At 36.0% G+C, this 27,945-nt stretch overlaps 2 protein-coding genes across 2 annotated transcripts in view; both read right to left on the bottom strand.

Annotated features, from left to right (window-relative positions):
• Positions 1-24,650, bottom strand: part of LOC143909183 (tyrosine-protein kinase-like otk) — a 37,126-nt gene extending 12,476 nt beyond the window's left edge. The window contains exons 1-3 of the mRNA XM_077427085.1: positions 24,310-24,650; positions 7,520-7,720; positions 5,768-5,938 (exon numbers count right to left, since the gene is read on the bottom strand). Coding sequence (XP_077283211.1) covers positions 5,768-5,938; positions 7,520-7,720; positions 24,310-24,358 — 421 coding nt within the window. The 5' untranslated portion in view covers positions 24,359-24,650. The remainder of the gene's footprint in view (positions 1-5,767; positions 5,939-7,519; positions 7,721-24,309) is intronic.
• A 426-nt stretch (positions 24,651-25,076) lies between these two features.
• Dhps (Deoxyhypusine synthase) lies at positions 25,077-26,925 on the bottom strand. The gene is made up of 4 exons (XM_077426898.1): positions 26,288-26,925; positions 26,052-26,200; positions 25,823-25,949; positions 25,077-25,721 (listed from the first exon to the last, which is right to left on the bottom strand). Exons 1-4 carry the CDS (start codon positions 26,647-26,649, stop codon positions 25,262-25,264), a joined length of 1,098 nt encoding a protein of 365 aa, XP_077283024.1. The 5' UTR covers positions 26,650-26,925; the 3' UTR covers positions 25,077-25,261.
• Positions 26,926-27,945: the final 1,020 nt, after the last annotated feature.

Here is a 27,945-nt window from a genome sequence, read left to right on the forward strand (position 1 = left end):
TCCAAGGCAATCAAAACATTATATTCCATTCAAGAAAAATATATGTATGTATATATTTATCGATATTTCAAGATGGTCTTTGTAGACATGCAAATCAGGTCTTTTATTTTTATTTGCACATCTTTGTCAGACTCTCAGACGTTCGACGCAATAACTACATTTATAACATTATAAAATATTACCAAAAGTCTAGATCTCGCATTCTATTGTTCGACGGGTTTTGTTATGAATATCTAACATGCGCGAAATTTTGAATACTGGTCAGAACATCTTAGCTGATCGATAGAAATCGCATATCTTTCTCCCTTCTACCAACTTTTATTTATCTCATTTCAATCAATCATGCACTCGTCTTAACAGTTTGTTCCAAAGCGACGAGTGTGGTATACAGATTAAAAATTATTAATTATATATACAGGTATACACCAATGTATTTACATTAAACACGACATCCATGGTCAAACATTGTACGGAAGTATTGCAAGTATTATACAAGGCAAATACAAACATCGATCTACAGAGACATCTATGGATAAATTTGCAGAATTTATACAAATCAGCGACATTCGAGATGCTGAAAAACTTGAAAATAGATAAGGGCGAAAACACACAGCGATGATCATGGCAAATGTTTTTTTTAGATATTTTAAGCGTGCGAAAAAAATGGGCCATGCCTTGCACATATTCATGGAATGCCCAGCACGCACCGTCCCAAAATGACCCCCTGGAGCGTTTTCGGTAAAATTGTATCCTTGTATTTATCCTTGCTTGACAGTGATCCATAACGGTGTATCCCATATTTAAAGAAATGTAGGAGAACTTGTCGACGTTCCACGTGCTACGTTCCGTGCTGTGTGTTTTCGCCCTAAAGGTTGCTAGCTTTTTAGAACTGTTTCAATGAAAATCAGACAAATTGGCAAACTCTGATAGGAAACAATCGACCTGTAGTTCATATAATATGAAAATGAATTTTTCAGAGTATGCTGCTGGTTAGACCTGGATTTGTGACTCCGGGTTGATCGTTTCCTATCAGAGTTTGCCAATTTTCTCTGATTTCATTGTTGTAACGGTTCCCGGTAAAAATTGGCCAAAATCCTTCCTATATATACAATATGTCACCAATAATTTGTGTTTGATTAATGTGCAATAAATAAGTTTGTGTACGATTTGATAGATGTCTCATTGATTTGCGAGCTTTTCAGTGTCTCGTAATACGGTTACTTATATAATGAATAAAACAATGCTGCAATATTTGTAATTGGCCAGGAAGGCGCAATGGGGTTGCCTCTAATGCCTGGTATGTGTTGTCATAAAAAATAAAATAAATTAAAATAAAATATCCAAGGTCTGGCCAGTAGCAACCGGTGGGATTGAACTAATGACAACTTTGTTCGAAACCATTATATGCTAACAACTTGCCTATGCCGCTGATTTACTGAAATTAGCTGAGCGTTGGTCCATAACAAAACCCAACATAAAAGTACACAAAAGGCAAAAAAGTAGTGTAGTAGGTAATTTAATTTTACAAGGGTCACGAACTTCGTTGCTAATATATGTACATATACATAGATAATATAATATTGTACGAAGAGTTCGGTATATTGACCTTTCATCTCCTAACAGAAAAGCCACCATTCCGAATAAGGAAAGATTTGCATGTAAATGAAAAAAAAAACCCAGACCTTATCGACAAGTCGAGCGTACAGCGTACGGTGTGATTACAAGAACACCCGCGATCCGTAAATAAGAATGTTTACAGGAACATCAAAGGGGCAACAACGCACTCTTTGATAGTCGGGTCGGTTTAACGTGGCGCGTCTGGTTCATATTTCGATGTCATCGCGATGATACCAGAATCCATACATACAAACATATCGGACACTGTTTACAGAACCCGATGGAGGAAGAAATAAAAAAAAACCCTTCCCGATTGCTCGGGAGGACTAGGATGCGATGGAATGGGACGGGGACTATTAGGAGGAGGGGCGGGATTTGGCGAACTGTCGGGATTAGAGGGCAGGTGCAATTTTGGAGAGGGTGGGCGGGTGGCTATATTGAAAAGTTTCTGGAGAGGTGAACAGTTCCATTACGTAGCGCTTGCGATGCAGTAACGAGAAGTACTCGTGAAGTCGACGAAGCAGCATCAAGAGCGGTGAGCTTCAATTCTTCTATAATCAACCGATACCTGTACAAAGTAGTATTATACTAGACTCGTTGACAAATACATTTTTAACGCCTTGTTTAATTCAACAATAAACATCATCAATTTTGAAACGAAATTATACGGAAAAACCAATCATAGAATACGAACCTAAGCGGTCTCCGTGACGAGCCAGAATGTTAAATTACAAAAAACGCAAATATCGGAAGGCAAAGATCGAAAATCGAAAGATTTTAAGTCGAAAGATCAAAAAAAAAAGGGTGCATGGTAAACGGTACATACTCACTTAATTTGCGCGAGCAGGATACAACAGGAACAAGAGGAACAGGCTTTTCCTCCCGTATTAATGTGCGCGCACAGAATACGGGAGGAAAAGCCTGTTCCTCTTGTTCCTGTTGTACCCTGCTCGCGCAAATTAAGTGAGTATGTACGTGAGTATGTACCGTTTGCCATGCACCCTTTTTTTTTGATCTTTCGACTTAAGATCTTTCGATTTTCGATCTTTGCCTTCCGATATTTGTGTTTTCTGTAATTTTACATTCTGGCTCGTCACGTAGACCCGAACCTAAGATACTACAGGAAGAACGTGATAATCAGACTTTGGCGGCCAGGATGCTTTAACAAAAAAAAAGGTTCTTTATTGTCAACCTTTTTTTTGCACTATTGATTTATTGGATAATAGTAATAAACAATAGTGAACCATTTTTTGTGGGTTAATGCATTCTGGCCGCCTAAGTCTGGTGATAATTAGTCACAGGAGCCTGAGGGGGCCGTCTATTGTTCAAAGGTTGTAAATGCATTGTTAAAAGTTTGCCGAACAATGGATAGCACTGTGACTATCCTACCTCTAGTGATAATATATGTAAAGGAAACTATTATAAGTAGAGCGCGGATAGAGAGCGTGCTTTTTCCAGGAATCGGGGCGGTTTGGCTCTATTTACAAAGCTAGAATGCAAAAATAAGGTTCGGCGAACCTTTAACAATGCATCTACAACAATTGAACAATGAACGGCGCGCTCTGGATCTGCTCTTTAATTATAAGGGCGCAGACACCCGAGTAGTACGCGGCACGTGTTGTTTTTTTAGAGATAGTTTTACACATGTGAAAAAATGTTAGCACGCTTGATCTATGCTATGGCAATCCAGGCCAAAATTCACCCCTTGAGTATTTTTAGTGGTATTTTATCCTTGCATTAATATACTTTTGATAGTGATCGATAACGGTGATTGCAAATTTTTAGGAATGTAGGAGAAACTTTTCGAAATAATAAGATCGTACGAAATTATATGAAGACATGCCCATACGTAGTTAGAGCATACTACACCGAACGATTATGTGTGTCTGCACTTTTAATAAGGCAAAAACACACTGAAGGCAAGGGCACGGCACGTTTTTGTGGCTTCCAGCCAGAGAAGAACGTTCGCAGTTCATTGTTTATTCGTACGACCTTATTATTTCGACAAAATTCTCCTACATTTCTTCAAATACAGGATGACCGTTATCGATCACTGTCAAGCCTATGTAAAAATATCACCGAAAACACTCCACGGGGTGATTTTTGGGATTGCGTGCCTCAGAAATGGATAGGCGTGCTTGCATTTTTTTACATGTGCAAAAGAATCTATAAAAAAATACATGCCGCATGCCTCTCAGTGTGTTTTCGACCCTAGTCTCTGATGATATTGGAATACAAAAGACGGATTATTGAAGGCTAATCTTTTTTGGTGCAAAGGGAAAACTAATCAGGACAGAATATCACGGCAACAATGGAATCAGTCTAGCAACATTAGACCTGGATAGCAGTCATGATTTTGCTTACTACGAAATTTCCAACGCTCTTAGCCTAAGTCCTGAATTGTAGCATTTTTTAAACTTGTCTATTACTTATTGATTATTTTTCACCATCGTACTGGCGGATTTGATTTGAATATATATATATTGTTGACCAAACCGCGCAAAATGGCAATGTTTCAAAACGATCTGAAGAATGTAGGATATCAAATCGAAATGTTGTCAGACGAATGAGCGAAGGGAAGCTTAGAAGAGGCTTGTAAAAAATCGATCTTGACTCTTCGTCATCAATTTGGCAGGCAAATCTTTGGTGCAATACAGATGAACGTTGAGAACTTTAGTTTGAATTTGAAATGGGTTCCATATAAATTATGAACTAGCCGAAAATTCAACTCGCGGTACAGCCGTCAATTGCTGCCAAGCCGATGTTCTGTTCGTTAGGAAGCATTTCGGAAAAAATGTTAGGTGGCACATACCATTGCATTGCAATAATTGATACATGTTGCCTGCATAAGGAATTATGAGGATTTATCAGTGTTTCAAAGATTGGAGGGAGACGAAAACGTGCGATCATAAGAAACTGGCATTGTGTTTGTTTTAAAGCACGGAATTTCCAAATAGGAGAGACCACACCGACAACAACATACTCTCGTTCGCCGACAGGAGGATGGCCAACTCTGGTTAGCGGCACCGAAAGAGTGTGTGTGTGTTTGCTCAGCGCACACATCAGAGGCGCGTGGATGTTTACGTTAACATCATTTTTATTCCATCCTCAAAGTCTTCTTTGTTTGTGTTTCTTGCATGCGTTTGTGTGAGCGCCCTAGAGTCGGCGTTTTCTTTCCTTTTTTCTTTTTTTTTTTTTAACTTCTTTCGCCGGTAGCATCGCACCTTTTCTTCTTTCACTCTTGTAAACACCGGATTTGAACGATCCGCCCGCCTGTGTTGATTCGAATGCACGCCGCAGCTCCGAAACACCGTTCTTAGTTAACACCAACTTGACATTCAACGTCATTCAAATTCTACAAATCCTTTGATTTTGAAATACAGCATGCACACATCGAATACGAACATTCAATAGCCAAATTTGGTCTTATGATAGTTTCAATTTTCAAACGTTGAACCTGAATTTTGCTACAGGAACGATAAGTGAGTCGAGTTGTATTCAAACGAAGCGACTTAAATTTGTATCGAGTTTCATTTGTCGATTACAAGCATGACCAAGAAGGCGAAAATCAAAGACGTTGCCGCGACAGGTAAAGCAACGTCGGTGGAAGTTTGCGTATGGATGGGACGACCCATCTAATGCGGAACGTGAGAGGAATGACACGTTACGCTCAGCAGACGCGGCGAAGCATGAGACTCCCGGACACAAAGGGTTGAGAGGACCACCTCGGGCATAACCGCATAACCACCCCCAAGTCCCCCCTCCTGAGGTTAAATTAAGGATTTTCTCCGGGGAGAAAGTGGGATTACGAACGGGAGACAATGCCAATCCTTGAACGGAGGCGATCATCTCATCCCGGCGAATCTTCAATTTGATAAAACGAGTCAAGAGTCATGTTTATTATTAGTGTGCAATCGTCTTCCTCGGATACCCTCGAGTCAAGGTCGAAACTGTTTGCCGGGTCCTTATCTTTTCGCCATTGTTTGCAACTACAGACGGACGAGTTATATACGCCTTGAATAACTATTACAGCGTGCACGTAAAATTTTATATGAATTATTACAACGATCGAGGTCAAGCAACTCGAAAGGAACTTGTTCGGGACAGGAAGTCCCGCGATATTTCCAGTATTAAAATTGTCTATACTTACAAGTAACGTCTAGGAATGTTTCTTCGCTTCTGACCGTTTGACCCAACGATGACGTAGCAACACAAGCGAATTTTCCAGAATCCGTAACCCTCATCAGTCTGGTGATGGTGAGTGAAGACATCCCCTCCGAAGACGTTACAAACCTCCTCGAAGAGTTGGCTATTGCGTCACCTGAAAATACATTAAAAACATAAGGAATTTATACATATATTGACTTTAAATTATACTACCTACCCTATAAAATAATCAGATGTTTAAATAGCTCATTGGATACTAAGTCAAAACTGAAGAAAAGATAAATTTAGAGCAATACTATGACGTCAGTTGCATTTCAGTTCAAATTTTAGTGTCACCAAAGTCGAACTCAAATCACTTTCATATGGTATGAGATTGAAAAGAATGAATATTTACGCTTTTGAGACGAGAAGAATGAAAGGTGATCTAACTGAAGTCTATAAAATTATAAATAACTATTAAAATAGTCCTATGATAAACCTCCTTACGTTAATAAAAACAACATCTGAGAGGTCATATTCTTAAAACTCCGAAAATATATTTACTTCAAAATAATTAGAGAATATAATAGAGATGTAAAGAAGAAGAAATAAACAGACGTATGAAATTAGGTTCGAGTGCATTTGGACGAATGAATGTTTCTTTTAAATCAATAATGCCACCCTGCCTGAAGAAAAAAATCTTCGATCAAGGCGTTTTGATGAAATTGAGAAATTTGATCAAGATGAAATTGGGAAAATTTGTGGGAAGAGGTGGATTAGAATTGCGCAAAACAGAGACGAGTGGAAGTGTGTTGGAGAGACCTTGATCTTGATTGATGAGATGATGATATTGAATTAGAGAATCTTTTTTTTCAAATAGAGTAGCTAAAATTTCGAAAAGTCTATCCAATGAATTGGTAACTTCTAGTAACTTAAACCTTTTTAAAAACAAACTTGACGATTTCCTTAAAAAAAAATGGGTTTTTGTAGTTCTTCCTTTTTCTAATTTATCTTTTTTATTTTTCTCCCTCTATCTCGAATTTTTTATATTCCTTTTAAGGTTTTTTTTTAATATATTTTTTGATATTTGTATTTTTGTACTACTGTATGTATTATTAAACCGCCTTTCCCAAGTATTCTTAAATAAATAAAAATAAAAAATCATATGGTGTGATTCTAGCAATATGTGATGTGATATGCATAGGTAATATGTGAATGCGCAAATGTAAAATCCATTCTTCCCGCCCTCAATTTCTTGTCGAATTTAGCAACAGGATGACTAAAGGAGAGCACTTTTTAATAACGCAAAATATTTAAAAATTACATATTTGAACTGTTTACATGTGGGTTTTCAGCGGTGAAGCTGTGTATGTATCTTCGGGCTTGGCGCAAAATTGATTTATGAAATAGGCTATATATGTACATACATATATACATATACATATAATGCACTTTATTGAAATATCGGTCATGGGGTGTGCGATGGCGAGATGATAACCCTCGGTGATACATTTTATATACAGTCAGGGACATTTTTGCACCCCCTTAGTACATGTCTTATATAGCCTTAACTACGTGACGCACAAGAATAAGAGGGGGTTGCGAATGATATATGATGAGGTGTGTGTCTTTCGATTTAACACGTTGGCTGCCATCGCATGTGAAGTCACACTTTGTCAAAATCCAAACGAGGCACATAACGAGTTAATTCAACGCCGTATACTCTTCGATTGTCTTAGTTCAGTCTTATGCCTACCGTTGAAAGTCCAATAGATAGTTGTGGCCATGTTGGTGTTGCACTGCATCGTGAAAGAGCGTCCTTCCAATACCGGATCCTTCGAGGAGGGATGCGTGGAAAATTCCAACGCATTTCCCGTCGGAAAAGCTGATCTTAGTGAGCGTACATGGCCGTACTCTGATTGTTTGTCAGCGTGTACGTCCAATGACCATAGCGGACCTGTAAAGACAAAAATTACATGCATAAGAAAAATGGAACACATACATGTAATTTTAAATTATGTATGGATATTGGTTATCCACACATATTATAATATATGTATATGTATGTAGGAAATAATATGTATGTAGCATGTAGAGTGTGTGGTTAGTGACCGTGTATGGTACAGAGCTGATATAGGGCACTCGCCCTATGGCATGAAAAATTCAAATATGACAATGATGTTTGTTGGCTTCTTGTCGTTTATGAGATATAAGCGTTTAAAAAAAAGTGCAATTTTTACAGATTTTTGGCTTTTTACAGTTTTTAACTAAAATCTAGTATTGCTGTACCAAAAGTGAGTAGTGAAATCAATAGTCAGAAGTTTCTTCTATTGATTGTGATTTTTTATTGCTTTGAAATACTAATAATTAAGAATAAACGAATTTTAAAGTCAATCAAAACTAAAATCAATCATTGTATGTAGATTTACTTCTCACAATAGAGCGTATCGTATACATATGTATGTACGTTACACGGCTTGCATGTATTTTTCAATCGAATACTATACATATTAGCCAGCAGCAATGCATTAATGCTAACTACCGAGAGTTTGCTTGGTTGGATCCCCTGGGCTGACCTCGATTGAAAAGTTAAGAAAATTATCTGCAGTTCTGCTAGTCAGACTTTGGATATTTGTGACTCTCAGTCAATCGTTTCCTATCTGAGTTTGCCAATTTATCTGATTTCATTGTTGAAACGGTTCCTCATCAAATTGGCAAAAGCCATCCCACCCACAATGTCACCACATTGTTGAATGATTTCAAAAATATATCTTCTAATGTATAATTTCGAAAGAGACTTTGTAAGGTTTAATTTAAGGTTTGGGTGGTAGAATCAAGAAAAAAACCTGTATATACATATATGTATATTGTTTGCTATCAATATTTCCTCTTGGGAAATAGTGCCACGAGCATCTACTGAAAATTGATTTAATTAATAAGTTAATTTTTGTATTGCTGTTTAATATCTTTTTATATATAAGTAGGTAAGTAGATTTTACTTATAATACACCCTATGAAATTTTCATCGGGTTTATCATTAGTCTATATACATATGTATATAAAAATCAATGTTTGAATGTCACTAATGCGTTCCTATACAAGAGTTATTGTGTGCATGTCCGCGATGCTTTTTGTAAAAAGAATCCCCCAAAAACGGGAACGGAAACGGGAATGAGTGGCATTGCATGGCAAATAATTTCAAATCAGTTCGCAACCTACGTTGTTAGGGTAAAATAAACAGACAATTGAATAATTGAAAAAGTGTTCGCCGCCATCTATTGGTTTTTTTTTCAGTCAAGACAAGTCAAGTTCGCCGCCTTTGTTTTTCCGACAAATGGGAACGGGAACGGGAATCGCATGCTTTATTGTGGCATTGTAACGCATGCCGGGTTCAGCTAGTAATCAATAAAATGTAAGTATGTAAAAGTTTAATACCATATATGTACATATGTCGTTCAGGCATCATGGGAAAGTATAAAATTGTATCCATCAGTTATGCCGCCTTTCCGAAAGTATGAAAAAATTGTTGTTTAGTTACTGTGAAATATTCACGATTGAGGAAATGCATCATAAAATCTATGTGGGTGTATTTTAGCATTTTATGGCAGGGTTAATGTTTACGACGACGAATAAATTAAGCGAAGGATCTTTTAAGCGGACTATAATTTGTACTTAAACGGGTCGAAATAAATCTCGATATTCGATTAATGGATGAGAAAAGGATGTGATAGATTCTTAACGTGCGTTGGACACGCCATAAAAAGTGGTCTTAAGAAAACGAATGACCGGTAATTTAACAATTTCGGTATCTAAATTGAAGAGCGTCCTTTTAAGGTATTGCTTTACGAACTCGTCGTACAATCACTAGATGGGCAAACCCGTATCAAACATCTGCAGATGTATACTTCATTTTTCGAGAACGAATTTTCTGAATACGATCGTGAATCGCGATCTACTATCAAATACAAATCGATTCTGCAATTATGTATGTGCAAACAGCAGCCAAAGCGTTGAATCTCACCGATTACGAGAGAGAGCGGTTTTAGGGGTGGGCGGGGGTGATGTCTCGACTATCTCTCCAGGATTTTACGACCTTTCATGATGACTTATAAAATTCTATCATTTATGCGAAAGTCTGTGCTGGCGTACGCCAGGAGTTTAACGACATCGTAAAGTCAGCAAAGTCGTGACGTTATTCGACGAAAGACACCACCGTGAGTGCAGAGATCTTTACGAAGAGACTAAAAATGTGATAAAAATATTGGAAAAAAAAAATGACGCAAGTATGGGGGTAGCCCCGATGGGTACACTCGAAATATAATTAGAATGGGGGTGGGTGGGAGGAAATTATAAAAGTGTCGCAATGCATTCGAGTGTTTGCTTTCATGTATAGAGATGGAGCGTTTTACAAACGAACGGTGCTCAAGTTTGCAATAGGTTAAATTTCACGTGCAGCAATAATTAACAATTAAAATATGAACAGTGAATACTAATTCAAACATGATTTTCTATATCTTTAAATTAATAAACAAAAGTTTAATTAATACTACATATTTTCAAGTTCATAATATTGTGTAAATATTATCATTACTGCTTTGTTTATCTTGTAACACTCCTAAGGAGAGGTGTTGATAATTAAGATTCAGATTTAGATTACGACTTAATTAATGTACCCATCTACTATGTAGATACTTATACACGTGTGTGCTTCCCTGAATCCCTTGTGTATACATTTTCGTACACAAATCATATTATCATACGTATTATACATATGTAGGTGTAATTCAATCAAATGCTTAAAAATAAAGCTAAAAGCGCAGATACATTTAGATAAACGAGTGGCCACTAAGTCAAGAGTTCATTCTCGAAGCAAACTTAAAAAAATGAATATATAGGTACCAAACGTGCTTTGAACACAAAATTGTGGAAATTGGAATAAATAATACTATTTTTCTTTATACATTTATAGACAGCTTTTTAACCAGCAATATAGATCAGTGGTTAGCATGTTATGTTTTCGATTGTGTGGTCGCGGGTTCTATTCCTGGCTTTGTTACTGGGATATGTGACTCTAAGGTCAATCATTTACTATCAGAGTTTGCTAATTTATATGATTTCATTGGAAACGGTCCCAACAAATTGGAAATCCTGTTCTATTTCTAGCAAAATTTGCCCATAGATGTCTCTATGATGATTGTATTGTTTGATGATCGATGTTTGTAATTGGCATTGAATAATAATTATGTACAATGTTGAAAATAGATGTTGTGTTAATAAAAATGGGTGTAACCTGTATAAATAATATAAATTCTGATAAACTTCTGAAGAAATGCGCTGATAATATCTACGCATTCCCTCGGTACGAGTATTGAGATGGTGTTTCGATAAAACCGCACCGACAAAAACGCGCAGAACAAAACGATTCGAACAAACATTTGCATGCGCTATTTAATTCTAGCACTAGACAGTTCAATAGAAAATAGTAGTGATGTAATTTTTGAGATCTAACATTAATACGATCAGACTTTTGGAAGTACCTCACCCTGAGGCTGCAGAAAGAGATGGTAATTGTATGAAATTGGACATTTTTATACCATCACTCAGTTGGCTTTTTAATATTTTTTGCGGTTAGAATCTGTAGCATAAGTTTGGACGTACATAATTCATGGCACGAAAGTTTGGATATAAAATATTTGGACAGGCTCCGTATAATTTGGTCAATTATTTGGCAAAAGTCTCGATTGAAATTCCCCACCGTCGAATTTCATAGTCAAGGGGCTAGACGGAATTCGGTACATTTTCGTGCTCCCCGTTAAAACTGAAAACTATGTAAGTATAAATTTCCATGGGACAATCGATGGGAAGCCCGCGGGGCACCGCACGGCCATGGGAGGGTGAGAGATCGTAAAAAATAGAGGCGGATTCGTGACAAAAGCACCTATAAAATTCCATGCCACCACCGCCAATAAAACGCCATCATTATGGCTGGTTTCGTAAAACTAAACCCGGGGAGAGTTTCAGCAAAACTCTGAAACGCATACCCGCAGGGAAATATATAGATCGAAAGTTTATGTTAGATTTTTTTACCCGTGTTACTCATCTATGCGTGTAGGTTTTAACCATTGTTTAATTAGACAAATGTTTGGATCGTTTAATTCGGATGAAAGGCGTTGGCCAGTTACAAAATACCGTGTGGATGAAGAGAGGGAGGGAGACGAATGCAAGGCGGAAAAAAGTGGAGTTTTTTATGGCTTTAGAAAACTACTGGCGTTCGAAATGCTAAAACGAGAAGGGGAGAAATTCGTTTCCCAGAAGCGTTTAGTCATCTGACATTTAGCAATTAAGAGGAGACGAGCGAACAATGGGGAAGACGATGGAGGAGGAGCCATACTCAGTCAACGTAGTTGGTATAATACCGAAGCATACGTAAGTAGTTTCAGTTGTGAAAACATACTAGAAGTGGGAAAGCCAAAGAAAGGTACAGTGATAGCCAATACTAATGGCTGGAGTTTGTTTTCGTTTTCGGAACACACGTGTCCTGATATATTGCAACAAGGGAGAGCTCCCTGAGCTGAAAGTGTTGGGTTAAATCGTAATTTAAATCTAAGATTAAACCGACACTCGTTATTGTATCCACACTAAACACGGTAGCTTATTATATTATACATATGTATGTGTGTGTGTACTAGACAAATTACTGGGCGTTGCTCAGGATGATGAAAGTGTGACTACGATATAATTTATACCATGAGTATGCCAAATTTGACGGTTTTTTTTTTTATAAAATAGTGTGGAATTGTGCACTCGCTCACCATAGCCCGGGCTTTTTTGTATGGGAGTCCTTCAATCCAAGGCTCCGAACCGTTCCAAAACCCGTTCGGGTGCAGATACACATACGCCAGCGGCACGTGTTTTTTTAAGATAGTTTGAAACAGGTGGAAACCATGCACGTGTTCATGGTTTCCACCTGGGAAGGGCGTTTCTTCAGGTCATTGTCAATTTGTACGATGTTATTTATAAGTTTCTCCTACATTTCTTCAAATGTGGGAATCACCGTTATCGATTGCTGTCAAACCGATGACAATTCAAGGATAAAATATCACCGAAAACACTCAAGGGGTGATTTTTGGCCTGGGTGCCATAGCATAGATCAATTCTGCTAGCGATTTTTGCACAAACCTAAATTTTTTTTCCTGAATTGTAATCGGAAGTGAAACGTAAAGGAGGTATATAAAATTATGCGTATCTCTCTGTGTCCGTGCCTTTAAGGTTCTAATTTTGAGATAAAAAAATAAACAAATAACCAGTAACCAGCGACCAGATTGTGTGGTCACGGATTCTATCCCTGGCTTTGTTGAGGGCCATACCTTGGATGTGACTCCAATCGGTCGTTTCCTATCAGATTTTGCCAATTTACCCAATTTCATTGGAATGGGTTCCAATAAATTGGCAATCCTGTCCTATTTTCACAAAATTTGAGTTTACAGAATCTCATAATTAGTTGATATTTAAAAATGCTGCAAAACATTTTCCATATGTCTATATGATGATTTTAATGTTTGATGATCTATGTTTGTAATTAGCATTGAATAATACTTACATATGTACAATATTGACAATAGATGTCGTGTTAATAAAAATGGGCGTAACCTGTAGAAATAATTATAAACAATTTTTTTGTCAAATAAAATTGGCAAACTGACGGTTTCTCTGGTTTTGATCATGCAGTTCTTAGCAGCCATGGAAATACTCGTAGCAGAATGAATTCACCAGCCAACTAATCGTTAGTTTGGAAACACCACGTGTTGAGAGTTGTTGACAGGTTTCGATATTGATTTTAGGGATCAATTAAGTCAGGGGATTAATTCCCCATTGAGAACATTTTGGAAATCGATACAAACAAAGGAAATCTGCTCAAGCCACAGAGGGACAATGAAAGCGGGAAAAGCACTCGAGTCAACATCGTACTAGTACAAACACACAATACACAACCAGGATTGGTTTTACGAGTTATTATTATTGCGAGGATTACGAATGCATACGCAAAATTCACAGTAAAAGGATCGTTCGTTTGGATTAATCGGTCATATAACTCCAGAGTTTTGGAATTTACGCAAAGGGGTTTCAGAGCAGCGGCAGTCGTCGCGAACGATAAACTTTTCCACGAATTCCAACACAGTGTGCTTTTCCCAAATTGAGTTAACTAAATCGAGAGTTTTTCATAGTACTTTCCCGGATACGTGCAGGGCAGGGGGGTGGGGTTGAGTGGGAGATAGGGGGTGGGGGTGGGTGTGATTCACCGGAAAACTGTCGCGAGGCCGAAACGTGCATAGTCAAAAATAACTATTTTCCGACGAGCATATTAAAAACTCAACAAACGCTTTTTCGCATACACGAATTACACACGTACATATTGTGAAATTTTACCGTGCTGAAAAAAATTCTATTCGATCTTATTTATTGCGACGAGACGACAAAACCGGGAAAAACTATTAACATCGTGATGCTTTTGAACGCATGTAAAAATTGCAATTTATTTTAGTGCATGCACAGCGCTCGTTAACACTCCACAGTTTGCGAATTATACCAACTACATATTCGAAATGGGAAAATTCGCTGCTAATTTCGAGTGCCTGGCGCCGACCGGGAAAACCCGAAACGTATCAAACGCACAAACGAATGTGACAGCATTTTCACTCGTGACAATACTCAATAATAAAATGATGCATATACATACATATAACTTTGTGGCGATATGTGAAGTATCCTGAAGGACACTTCACATATCATCGGAGAGGTCTCGGGTTCAGACCCCGCTTGAAGAAATCATCTATGTATGATTTGAAGTATTTCTGTAACACAGATGGTCAGATTTGGATAATAATGACGTTCAAATCGATCTTTCTTATCAAAGTTTGCTAATTTATTTACACATTATCTTAATAGTTGAAACGGTTCATCACGAATTGGCTCACCTACCTACCCATCATTTTCATCATTGCTTTGTGCGAGTTTGAACACAGTCAATCTGGGCAATACTATTAAACCTTAAAACTTGGCAATAAACTGATATGACCGTAAAATAATAGGAAATGTAAAATTTAAGATGAAATAGTAGCCGTAACACATTATAAAACTTTACTGTTATCACTTATCAATGTATGTATATACCAGGAGTGGTCAAGCTTCATGTTACTGTGAGCCACATACAAGAACCCGGAGAATCATTAACAATGAGAAACTTCAAAAATTGTTTATTACAAATTTCACATTATATGTAATATATTTTGTATAGATGCAGACTACTTTTAACAATTAATTGAACGAAATAATAAAATATATCAATTTATCGTTTCTTTTAAATAAATAGTGAATTAATGTTTGAATGTTAATTCTTTCAGTCGGTTTTGATTAGCGAAGAAGTAACAAATGCGTGTATTCAGAGCAGGTTTCTTCGTAACATATGTATGTTTATTATTTTCAATTATTTTCAATTGCTGATGAATTCTGCATCGAATTTCGAGAATATTTGCAACCCGATCGAATCTATAATAAAGATGGAACAGGCCTGTATTGGAAGTACTTGCCGACAAAAACGCTGGCCTTAATGAGAGAAAAGTCCGCTCCTGAACATAAATCGACCAAAGAAAGGATAACTGTCATGTGTTGCGGAAACGCATTAGGAACTCGTGAAATGAAACTTTTGATGATTGGGAAAGCAAAGAAACCTCGATTTTTAAGGCAACTGAAACGAAAAATCTTCCCGTCGGTTATTTTAGTCAGAAACGGACATGAATGGACAGGAAGATTTTTGAAGATTGGTTTAAAAATAAATGGTCTCCAGAGCAAGATTAAAAAAAAAAATAAGGAATTGCCATAGAAAGCAATACTTGTAGCACTTTTTCGATCATGGAGAAAGATTCTTCCTGACAAGGAAACAGATTTAGTGGATTCTGAAGAGAATGAAGCAAATGATATATCTGGGATACATGGATTATTGGAAAATTTAAAATGTTTTGAAAGCGTAGATAAGAAAATATCGAGGAGTGGCTCAATCATGATTTAAGTTATCCAGGTTTTAAACGCATGGATGATGCATATATCGTTTCTTTTGTATCTCAAGAGGAAGAAAATAAGAGTGACACTACAAGTAAAGAAGATACCAGTGGTTACATTAGTCATAAAACGTTACAACTCTAGTACTAACTATTAACGGCCAATTATCTGCTTAACTATGAGCGTTTTTCTTAATAAATAATGAGTATTAAAATTATGAAACAAAAATTTGAGTTTTAAATATGGTTTTATATTCGAAACCTAGTCAAAATTTGATGATTCGGATTATCGGTGTTTTTCAACTAACCGTGGCCTTCCTCCCCAGCATTAGCCCGGATTGTATTGTATATGTACTGAGAGTGCACTGTATATGTTTTTGTTGGGTTTCGAGAGTTATTTCCTGAAATAAAAACATGAAATATTTGGATTAATTTAAAAAGAAATTTACTAGCTTTAAATTCGTAATTTCTTATAATATGAACCTTTAAACATGAATGAAAATGTATGAAAAGTCTAGCATAAACCATCGCAATAATTTTTCCAATGGATGTGGAAATTTAGAATTACAGTTGCAAAATGACGTAACGATGAAACAATTGAATTCTTCTTATATATGGCATGAATTGAAACAAAAAAAAAAAATATTACGAAAAATGCAGGTATTCAGCGATATTTTGCCTTTTAAGTATTTAAAAAAAGCATAAAATAAGTCGATCGCCATGAAAGTTTAGATGCAAAGTAGTTCCCAACCTCTGTTGGTTAATATAATACGCAGTTTTCTAAACGGCGCTCACTATTTATCAAGTGCACGAATGCGTGCACCCGATTACGAGTAGTAAATAAAATAGTAAGTGGACTTACTATTTTATTTACACGAAGTTTCCGCTACACATTCTATTATAAGTTTTTTTTAGAAAGAATATGTTTTTACAAGCCTTCTTGCTTTGAACACTGATGATATTTCTAAGAAATTGACCATTTATAAGAAAACCGAAACCGCGTGTAGCAGCTCTTTAATAACATACCTTCAAAGAGAAAGTGTTTATTTATCAACAAGACATCAAGGGAATGATGAGTTTTGAACAGGAAAACTGTATCTTTATGTAGAAGTTTTTCTTAAAACATGGCAACACGTACATACATATCTCTACAAATGTATTCTCATGTTGTTAAACGATACAGGGATTATACTTTCTTGGAAAAATAAACGTTGACAAGACGTGTTGCCTATGTACATACATACATGTAAACATGCATTAAATAGAAAGAAGCTTTGATATTTACTTCATATTTATAGAACGTCTTTCAACGTGTTGAAACTTGTTGCAACATTTGCTTATAACAAAGCCAAAACTATTTTAAAAAAATCAATCAATACTGGTTTTTTTTTTATTTCGCCTACAAACCTGCCTGCCAATAGAGGAAAATATCGCCAAAAACTCGAGAAGAACTCCACAGAAACAAACTGGATCAAAGGAAGCATCTCTGCAAAACTACATATTGCAGAGAAAACTATATACCTATAGTTCCATCGTTGAAGTGCACACACTACAATACCGAATCTGAAAGGAAACCTGTCCTGATCCAGTCAATTGCTATGCAGATCGTAAGCCTATAATTTATGTACATGTGGACTAATACGAAACGTATTAGGGACCAAAAAAAGTCTTATATAATCTAGATTTCGATTAGTTTTTTTTTTCTATACAATTTTTTTGGTCTGCATTGTGATCATAAATCGTTCCAAGGTCTTCCGAAATAAAGGAGTAGCAGATTTTCGCGGTTCACGTACCATGTGAATGACCATTGCTAAAATGCTCAAGGCTAATAAAACAGCGATACGAGCTTACACACATATCGGCGATTACTAAACGCCGACAATAATTAAATGCAGCGTATACGAAGATACACACATACGTATATAATTATACGTGTAATATAACCGGAATTGGACTTATGCAAATGACGCAATTAAAAATAAAAGGAACGCGCAGAGATGCTCAAAATGGCAGACGGCCCTCGTGCAGAAAATGTCGGTTCGTTAACCGGACGAAAGAGCTGTGCGAACGTTGGCTCTTCCCCCGCGAGATTGGTCCACCGTTTGGGAAACTGTGTGTGTGTGCATCTCAAAACGTTCGTTGCTCCAGCTTAATTGTGTTGTTTGTGCGCAAGTTTTCCTCTCTATCTCTCCCAACTTCAATTATTTCGCGTGTAAAATCGAGAGGGTTTGTTGGCAAAACAAATTTATGACTCTATCTGCCACTGTTGTCTGGGTACCATTTCCCAAAGGCCGGACAGGTCGTTGCTTGCAAATTTCATTCGCAGTACTCGCGCAGGTGATTCCTGTGAACATCAGCGAAGCACGAGGACCACTTTCCGTACTTTTCACAAGATTGATGAAGCTAGTTTGAATTACATTGCAACTTTTCCAGCAGTTTACTTATGGGTACCAGATTTTTTTCATATTCTTAATTGAGACCAACTTTTCCGGAGCTCCCAAGGACAAGCTCGATGTCTATTTGATGTTTCTAAAGATTGGTTAGCAACAGCGTTGTTTGCTAGTTAATATGCATTCATGAAATACACATTTACACATAGTAAAGTGGCGTCGCTAGGGTTGGTGTACCAGGTGCGATCATCAGTAAAGTCATCAGTAGAGGTAGGATAGTCACAGTGCTATCCATTGTTGTAAAAAAGGTTCGGCAAACCTTTAACAATGCATTTACAACCTTTGAACAATACGCGGCACCTTCTGGGTCCGGTGACTAGTAATCAGTAGTCTTCGGCGGTGGAGCGTGCTTTTTCCAGGAAAGAGGGCGTTTTGGGGCTATTTTCCAGGAAACAGGGCAAACTACATACAAAGCTAGAGAGAAAAAAAAGGTTCACCATAAAAATGAACACTGGTGCGCAGGGTCGCGCCGGCCTATGGTCATCAGTATAGGCCGGCTCGAAATAAATGGGCTATTGTCAATTTCTATTGTTCCATTCTATTTTTTTTGCTCTCTAGAGAGCAAAAAAAAAGGTTAACATTAGAAATTGACAATAAGGAACCCATTTTAGCACGCTCATCCGCCGATCTCTAGTAATCAGTAAGGAACGGCGGACAGGATGCTTTTGCCCAATAAAAATGGGTATACTATTGTCAATCTTTTATTCTGCTCTCTAGCTTTGTAAGACAATAGTAATTGACAATAGTTAACCCTTTTTCTTGGTAAATGGAAAATCCACCGCCAAAGACTAGCCTGCTACTTCCTTAATGGTTCTTGATTTGATCTGGAGTTCAGCGTCCCTTGATTGCTCCCCTGCCAACCTACATATTTTTAATCCTAGATATTGCGATAATCCTCTCTATTTGCGATTTCATGATTTTAAAATCGCCTGTTGAATTGCATCCTTCACCAGGTGACAACGCTTCTCTTGTTATCTTCTAGCTTTTAGCAATATTAATAATCTCACCCCTAGCCACCCTTGGGTTGAAATGCCCTTTCATTTATTTTATTTTTGCATTGTGTTGGAGATATTTCTACGAAATTCGGGTAAACAAACACATCCCCAGACGACCGAGTCGTTTCGGCAACGCATAAACTAATTTAAAATTAGTAGTATTTTTCATTTGGTGTCACCCCCTGTATGGGGATACCCAGTGCGCTTGGTACCTCCGCACCTGCTTTGTGACGCCACTGATGTATGTAGTAGATACATTTGAGGTGAAGATGTTTTCGGTGATATTTTATCACTGTATTGACATATACATATATGGAATTGATCGATAATGGTTAATTGAATTGGGATCAAATATTGAAAATATGCTGATATCAACCCTTCAATGCAGCTTTTGAACATTATGAATTTGGGTTTCATTTTTTGACTATCCAAGCCCTTAAAATCCCATAGTACTGTTGCTTTGCTTTTCAATTAATTTGTAAGAAGTCATCTGGAATTTACTGGTACAGTTTGGAATCCTTTCTATCGCTTATGTGTTAATAGTTTAGAACGCATAAATAAAAAAATTCCATTCCTACTACATACAATCCCAGATTTATATTTTTTTGTTTAAGCTTTTTGAATTATATAATTGATAGTCCTTATTTATTACGTAAGACCGTATTCCAATGTCCAATCAGATCCCTCCGTAATTCTTCATTATTTTACATTAATCCTTGTTCTATCAACTATTCCTGTAATTCATTTTTATATAGATCTTGCTCTTCTTTTAATAATATCCCTCCTCATGTTTTTCCTTTTCTTGGTGTAAATTTCTATTGTTTGATCATTTTTCTTAGTAATCATCATCATCATCTACAGCCACTCACAATATACTGCTGGATGAAGGCCTCTCCAACACGCTTCCACTCGTCTCTGTTTTGCGCAACTCTTATCCACCTCACCACACACATTTTCCTAATTTCGTCTATCCATCTACCCTGCGGTCTTCCTTTTACCTTTTCGCATTCTCTCGGGTACCATTCTAGCACTTATTTTGCTCACCTTTCGTCCATTCTTCTAGCCACGTTGCCCGCCCATTGCCATTTCAATCTCTTTACTATATCCACTATGTCTACATATGTATATATTATGTATCACAAATTTATCATTATTCAATGTTTTTCTTCTTTGTTTTCATTTTATTTTTTTCATTGTTGTTGTTAATCTTTAGAAACGTTTTATAGTGTCAATGTTCAGACAAGATTTACTTCTTCGATTCAAAGCTTTGTGTTTACATATATACCAAATACCCCGAATATATACATATGTATATATTTCCCGAGATTTTATAGACATCGTTTATATGTAGCTTTCACGATCGATTCAATCGCACCAGTGGAGCAATGAAAGTAGCATCGAGTCCAATTCAACTTCTTCTGCATCACATATTGACATCGTCAAAATCTTCTTACAGTCTCGACAGTTTCTCGACATGTCCACTTTAAAATGTCCCAGCGTTAAATATTCCAAATGTCGCCTTTGAAGTCCATTTTCGGCACCGTCGTAAAATACGAGAGCTGCAACTTTCCGTGCACAAAATTGCAAAACATTAAAGGCGATCCCCTTTTAGCACAATTTTCATCCATAAAATTACCCGGAGAGTTTGTGAGGATTTCTGGAAGATGACTACCAGCAGGCAGGCGGTTCGTTTGGATTTTGCCGACAAAGCACCACGTGTGCGACGACACTATTTTCGTGCGCGTAAAGAACTCAATTCTAAACTCGTGTGCGTGTATAAACCCTGTATGCATACACAATCCCAGAGTATCCTGTCAACTTCCTGTTCACGATTTTCTTTGTAAGCCCGTGTATAATAATAATTACAATGTTGGAAATATATTCAACATACGTATGTACGTCGTCCTGGAGCACCTTCTGTTTGTTGTACTTTCAATCTTAAACTGTCCTTGAGATATATCGACCTTCTTCTTCTGCAAACTCTCATATATCGACCATCTTATTCTTCTTGTGTCAACTCTTCTCTAGCTTAAGCAAGTCGAAACAATTTTTCGAGTCTCAATCCCATCCAAGCTCTGATGCTCTGGAACTTTTGAACTTCTGGAACATTTTCTTCCGAGTTACCGTTTGCCCTCTATGTACTATTCCTTCTATTATAATTTGTAGAAGGCGATAACTTGAGAGATATCGACCCAAAGTTCTAAGTAGATAGGTAGAAGCAGTTTTGACGTATGCATGTATACTTAAAATTTGACGAACAGACCAACTGCTTTAAACGTGAAGTTAGTCAATGTCATATTCGAACGACACAAGCCAAAGTTTAAGGTAAACACCCTATAACATTAGCTAAGATAAAGGATAGAACAAGTGAAATATCTACATATGTACATCTTCACTGATAACACTGAGCAACGAACATCATAATTAATTACCGGAGTGTAAACCAATCAATCTTCACTTCACAAGTTTGATGTACTGAATTCGAATATGACAATGATTTATGTTGGTGTGCTTTCATTTGAGATATGAGCGTTTAGCAATAGAAAAAAAAAATCTGACTATTGCCTCCAATACTCACATTAGGCACAGCAATAATAGATTTTGAGATAAAGACTGCAAAAGCCAAGAAAAATTTGCGCGTTATTTTAAACGTTCATATCCCAGAAACCAACAGAAATCATTGTCATATTCGAATTCAGTAGGTGGAGCTTGGTAAAGATTGATAAGTCCACTCTGGTGAATAAAATACGTGATTTTGTATTGTAATCACGATTGTAAGGATATCTGATAAATCTTCTCCAGACTTAAATAACAAAGAATGAAACAACATTTATAATATACAAAGAGTAGATCATGTATCGAAGTGTCATTATGATGAGTGACTAATCTTTCAATTTGAACAATAAGCGTACGTGCATTTTACCATTGAGCAGTTGAATATTATGAAAAGACAGAACAAAACTTGGCATGTAAATTATAATAGATTTATACTAGATTGAACGATTGGTAAAACGCTTGTGAAAAATTGACTTGAAATAGAACGTAGTATTTCACACATACATATGTATGTACATAGTTGGGATGTATCGATTTAAGAAGACCCAACGGATAAAATTCATTAGCAATAAATGTAGTCTGGTAAATTCGAGTATATGTGTATGTATGTATATACATATATCCAGAATGGTATAATTATAGAGATTTAGAAAAGGTTTATTCTATAATTGCTTCTAGTTTGAAATGGATTATACATATGTATCAAGAGTGTATATATGTATATATACATATGAAGGAGATTAAAAATAAGGTTTCGTTAGTTGGGCGTGCAATTATTATCGGCGAATCCAGTATTTTAGTCTGAAAATATGAATATGGGATATTCAGAAATTTTCATTTCCGATACGGTCCATGACGTCAAATGATAATATACAAATTCTACAATATACAAATCGTAGCTAAGGATGCAACATTGCGCATTAGCATAAAATGCAATTTGTATGCGATCGTTTCAGCGTTGGGTCTGAAGACGCAGCCGTAATACAATTTCAGACCATTTTCAGACGAATTCGCAATTTCGACCGTGTGGATCGGCGCCAATGACCAACGTTTCGTTCTTATTTTAGAACTTTTGCGCTTTCTTTATTTGCTTAATTTATGACATTGGTAGTTTTCAGACGACGCGGACACTATTTGAATGAGTTCATAGCGTTTTGCGTTATTTTCTTTCGGCGCGAGCAAAAATTTGCACATTCTTAATGCATTTTTTTCCATACAGAAATAAAACATCATACATTATACACGCATCACTCTGTTATTTAAAGCTTGTGCATTTACAAGAATTTCAATTCTGTCGATTTTTATTGAAAGTTTTGCGGAAATTTAGGAGCAATTTTATTACAGGTATTCCTCGACTTACGTTCTTGCACCTCGGTCGTAAGTCGAATCGGTCGTTAGTCGAATTTCATGCAAAACGTAAAAATATAAAAAAAATTTATCAACATTATTCAATTCAAAATGTGCATATTTACTAGTTTCTCTAAAATATACGCTATTTAACTTCTTCCAAAGGGCAGTGGCGTAACAGCAGTCCATGATTTAATGTTTAAAAAAATAATAGTAATATTTAAAAATAATTTTCTGAAAATCGGTCGTGAAATTTTCGGTCGTAAGTGCGAACCGTGCGAAGCGAAAAGTCGGGGACTACCGGTATTTTAATATTATTTAAATTAGTCATATTTTAATTTTTTTCTACATACATACAGTCATTGGATACTGTATTATGGAGTATGTTTATCAAAAATTCCAATTTTTATTATGAATCATATTCATACGATTTTCTTTGAATAAAACTACATATGTACATATGTATACCATCGTGCTTTATTGTAATTATTATTAATCCAAATTATAATTGTTGTTGCGACACAACATTAATAAAAATAATTATTAAAATAGGATGATGACTCAAAATTGTAAAATCATTTATATTTGTGAATTATGCATATTTTGCCCGTTAAAATACTTGATTAATTAGTTACACAGTACATACAACAAACAATAAATAAAAACTATTGAATTTTATTACATAATATTCGAAAAAATATTACCATACGAAAAAAACTCGTTGGGTTTTACGAATTTACGAGACCTTGATTTTTTTTTACTCATAAGATGATTTTAATATATTTTTTTGAACTGTACTAATTCGTATATAGCAGGCATGTAATTCCAGTTCAAGGAAACTTCATAATATATACTGTAATTGAAGTCAAATTCATATACAATTACTATATAATATTGAAAAACTTACACAGTATATACATATAAATAAATTTGAATCTAAGATAACGTTCATCCTATTAAACAAAAAAAAAAAACAATTGAACAATTTTAAAATTTGAACCGAAATTATCATAAAGGTGAATTTAAAAGGCATACATGCGTGCATTTAATGAATTAGTCGTTAATTGAAAGAATAATACAAAGGGTTTTGCACCGGCAAAGACAAAAACAACGGGTGCGAAAGAGAGAGCGAGATGGACTCACATGCGAGTGCGAGCAGGAGGGCGATACCGGCGCGGCCGGCTGAAGACATCGCCGCGGCTGCTCTCTTTCCGAAGGGGCGAAAGGGGGGAACAGCGAAGGGCGAAAAGGGGCGCAGCGGCGGACTCCCTCACGCCTCGTCGCCTCCAAACTCTTCGCTCATCTTCAACCTCCTCTCTGTCTCGTCTCGTCTCGTCTCGTCTGCAGCCTCCGAGAGATCCCCGCGAACGACACGACCGCCTCGACCCGAACGCCAGACGCGTCTGCCACTGTCGGCTCCCCTATCAAATGCACTTGACGATTGTCAAACTTTTCTACGCGGCTCCACTGCGCCCTGTCAATACAATGCACTTTTTAAATACCTATAATTTAGTTCATTTTGACATAGACAAATCCATATGTTCGATTTATAAACTCTTCATGATGACATTTCGGCAAATACAATATTTGCACAAATGGTATTAATTTGTACAGCAGATTTTATATGTATGTATTTTGGTTACATTTGAAAACAATCGAAATGCTTAAAAACTGTTCGAATTTAGAAATTCTCTTCTGATTATATTGTCATTCATAAAATTTTAATTTAAATTGAATGTCGATTGCGCGCCAACGTTTTAGTGTCTTTCTTATTTCTCGACTGCAGGTCGACATTGCCAGTGGGGAAAATTCACTGACGCACGATTCGAGCGGGCAACTTTGAATGCAATTTAAATTTTGCGCAATCATTTGTTTAAATTTTGGATGGACATAAAATAAATAGACAAATTAATTCTAAAAACATTTTTATTTATTTAATTTAAAGGAAATTAAATTAAAATTACAAAATATACATAAGATAAGACCGCTAATATCGGACTTGCAAATTAATTATATTATTAAATTGTAATAAAATTAAAGTTTTAGTCTTTGAATCGTAAAAAATACATATTGGAGAATTAGCTATAATTTTTCCTTAAGCAAAATGTAGTTTTGCAAAAGTTTCACCGACCAACAGTGGAAACACTAGGCTGGCTTCTGCGTGAACTTTCACCGGAGAAGCATCTTTGGTGATTTTCCCCCATGATACGGCTTCATCCGGACGAGCACCTGAGTCGCTGCCGTCGAATTCGGATGCCGTATTCAAAAATACGCAATAATCGGCACCGTTTCGCATTAAGTTGGCATTGCAAATATGATGCTTTATCACCCCACCACCCAGTATGATCATTCCTGAACTGACTGCCTTCACAGCCATCGTGTTAATCCGTCTCAAGTCACTGACAATGTCGACGACGAGGCCTGGATTTCTAAAGGAATGAAAATACATCATATCACCGAGACTTCCGTCAGTTAAAGCAGGACTAAAGACCGGAATCTTATTTTTCCACGCCCAATAATGAATCGAATTTTCATTATTTATCTTTTCTCCCAATCTAAAAATAAAATATATGTTTATTAAATAAAATTTCTAGTGTTGTTAATTAAAATTGCTTTATAAATATATCAATAATATATAAACATATCAATAATATACCTTGCAATTACTTTTGAAGGTGTCCACAGTGTACCTTTTGTTCTCTGTTCCACTAACATTTCATCCAATATTGGCATAACCCAATCTTCAAATAGACAATAGTTATCATTTGGAACTAGCAAATTACCTGTAAAAATCATATACACATATCGTATCAATGAGTTAATATATTTATAATTGTATGAAAAACATTATAATATATACATGCACATATTCTAAAATATTTTACCAATTCTATTAATTCCTTTATCTCTTAATTGTGTGCCTCTTAAATGAAAATCACCAATATAAGTATCAGCTAAGCACTTAATAAAATCCTCTTCAACTCCACCTGCTGTTGTCACAATACAATCCACCATTTTATGTTGAACTAAAAATCTGGAAAAATGAGAATATAGATTTTAATATTAATTTTAATATAAAATAAAGGAATATATGTATGCCATTCAAATCCATGAAGAATACCTAATTGTATCCCGTAATCCGGATGAAACCATGTTTGAAGTGAATCCTAAGAATATCGTACAACTATATTTTCTTTTGATAAATTCGTCATCTTCGTGTTGATCGATTTGGTCATCAGTCAAAGGTGTCATTCGATGTTCGAGCATTCTATTAATTTCTTTAACCGCTAGTCCGAAATTAGTAGCTTGAAATCCAGTATGAAGATAGCTTTCCAGTAAGGCTTGATAGTCAATACCATTGTTCCAATCATATCCTTTTACGCGTGGGGTGTTAACCGGCAGATCCTTACTTTTCAGTAGCACTGCAGATGCAGCTATGTCAGGAACTTTCTCTTCTGTTAGTTTGGATTCGTTTTGATTCATATTTCCAACTTAAAAGTATAGCTTGCAGAACTGGCAGGAATGGTGTTGTATTGATTGTAACGTTTAAGATATTTTACAAGAATAAAAACTCAACAAATTATAGTATCTATAGTATAAACATTAGGGAAGCTTAAAATTTTAACAATACAAATAAAATTTGTGTCACAAATCACGATAAAAACAGAGTTTAGGGGGCTCAGAGATTTTGGCGTGTTATGATACACATAACCAATAACTGTCAAACGTCAAACATTCGTGTTTTACGATTTTGGTCCTAACAAAATATTTTGCCGACCATATCAAGTACTGCAATCGTGTCATAAATATTGTTAAGTTGTTTTCATTACTTTTATAACACTATTTTAGAGATATATCTAACAAAATTAAACGGATCTCTTTCAAATTCGTATGTCTTTAAAAAATATCGAATATAATTTTGTAATAATTTTGTGTAGTTTTATTAAAGTTTAAGAGATGGCACTTTACATTTTTTTTAAATATTTATTTGTTTGTATAGTCTTTTTCAAATGAATAAAATTTAAGATACACATAAATATGCAGTATACTCTCGATTATCCGGTCACAGATTATCCAGTTTGTGAATTATTCGTGCTTGAAAAATATTAATTATATTTTTTAATTTAATTTAATTTTTTTCTTATGATTATGAGACGAACCGAATGATTGCGACCATAAACACGGGTGTTATTTGAAAAATTTTTTTTTGTTTTCACTCTCTGTTTTTTTTTTTGTCATTTAATGTTTGTATTTTATAAAATTTTTGTCTTTTACTATTACGTTAATTCTTTTAGACGAATGTGAGCAGATTTTTTCGTAACATACGTATGTTTAATTATTTTCAATTCTTTTCAATTGCTGATGATTCTGCATCGAATTTCGAAAATATTTGCAAAGAGAAAATTTGAATTCCGATAAAATCTATAATGCAGACGAAACAGACCTATACTGGAAGTGCTTGCCGACAAAAACACTGGCGCCAGTGAGAAAAAAGTCCGCTCCTGGACATAAATCGTCCAAAGAAGGGATAACTGTCATGATTTGCGGAAAAGCATCAGAAACTCATGAAATGAAACTTTTGATGATTGAGAAAGCAAAGAAACCTCGATCTTTTAATGGAACTGAAATTAAAATTCTTCCCGTCGATTATTATAATCAGAAAGGAGCATGGATGGACAGGTAGATTTTTGAAGATTGGTTAAAAAATAAATGGGTTCCAGAGGTGCAAGATTTTAAAAAAAATAAGGGATTGCCTTAGGGCCGGGCCGCACCGCTCAA

The sequence above is a fragment of the Arctopsyche grandis genome, chromosome 3 (genome assembly GCF_051622035.1).
Source record: "Arctopsyche grandis isolate Sample6627 chromosome 3, ASM5162203v2, whole genome shotgun sequence".
Classification (NCBI taxonomy): Eukaryota; Metazoa; Arthropoda; class Insecta; order Trichoptera; family Hydropsychidae; genus Arctopsyche; species Arctopsyche grandis.

What these genes read in the sequence shown, in the direction of transcription:
- Dhps (XM_077426898.1), bottom strand. Translation starts at nt 26,649, where the DNA reads ATGAATCAAAACGAATCCAAACTAACAGAAGAGAAAGTTCCTGACATA. An exon ending in GGATTACGGGATACAATTAG is followed by an intron (nt 26,201 to 26,287) that starts GTATTCTTCATG and finishes TCATTTTTCCAG; the next exon opens with ATTTTTAGTTCAACATAAAA. An exon ending in TAAAGGAATTAATAGAATTG is followed by an intron (nt 25,950 to 26,051) that starts GTAAAATATTTT and finishes TGATTTTTACAG; the next exon opens with GTAATTTGCTAGTTCCAAAT.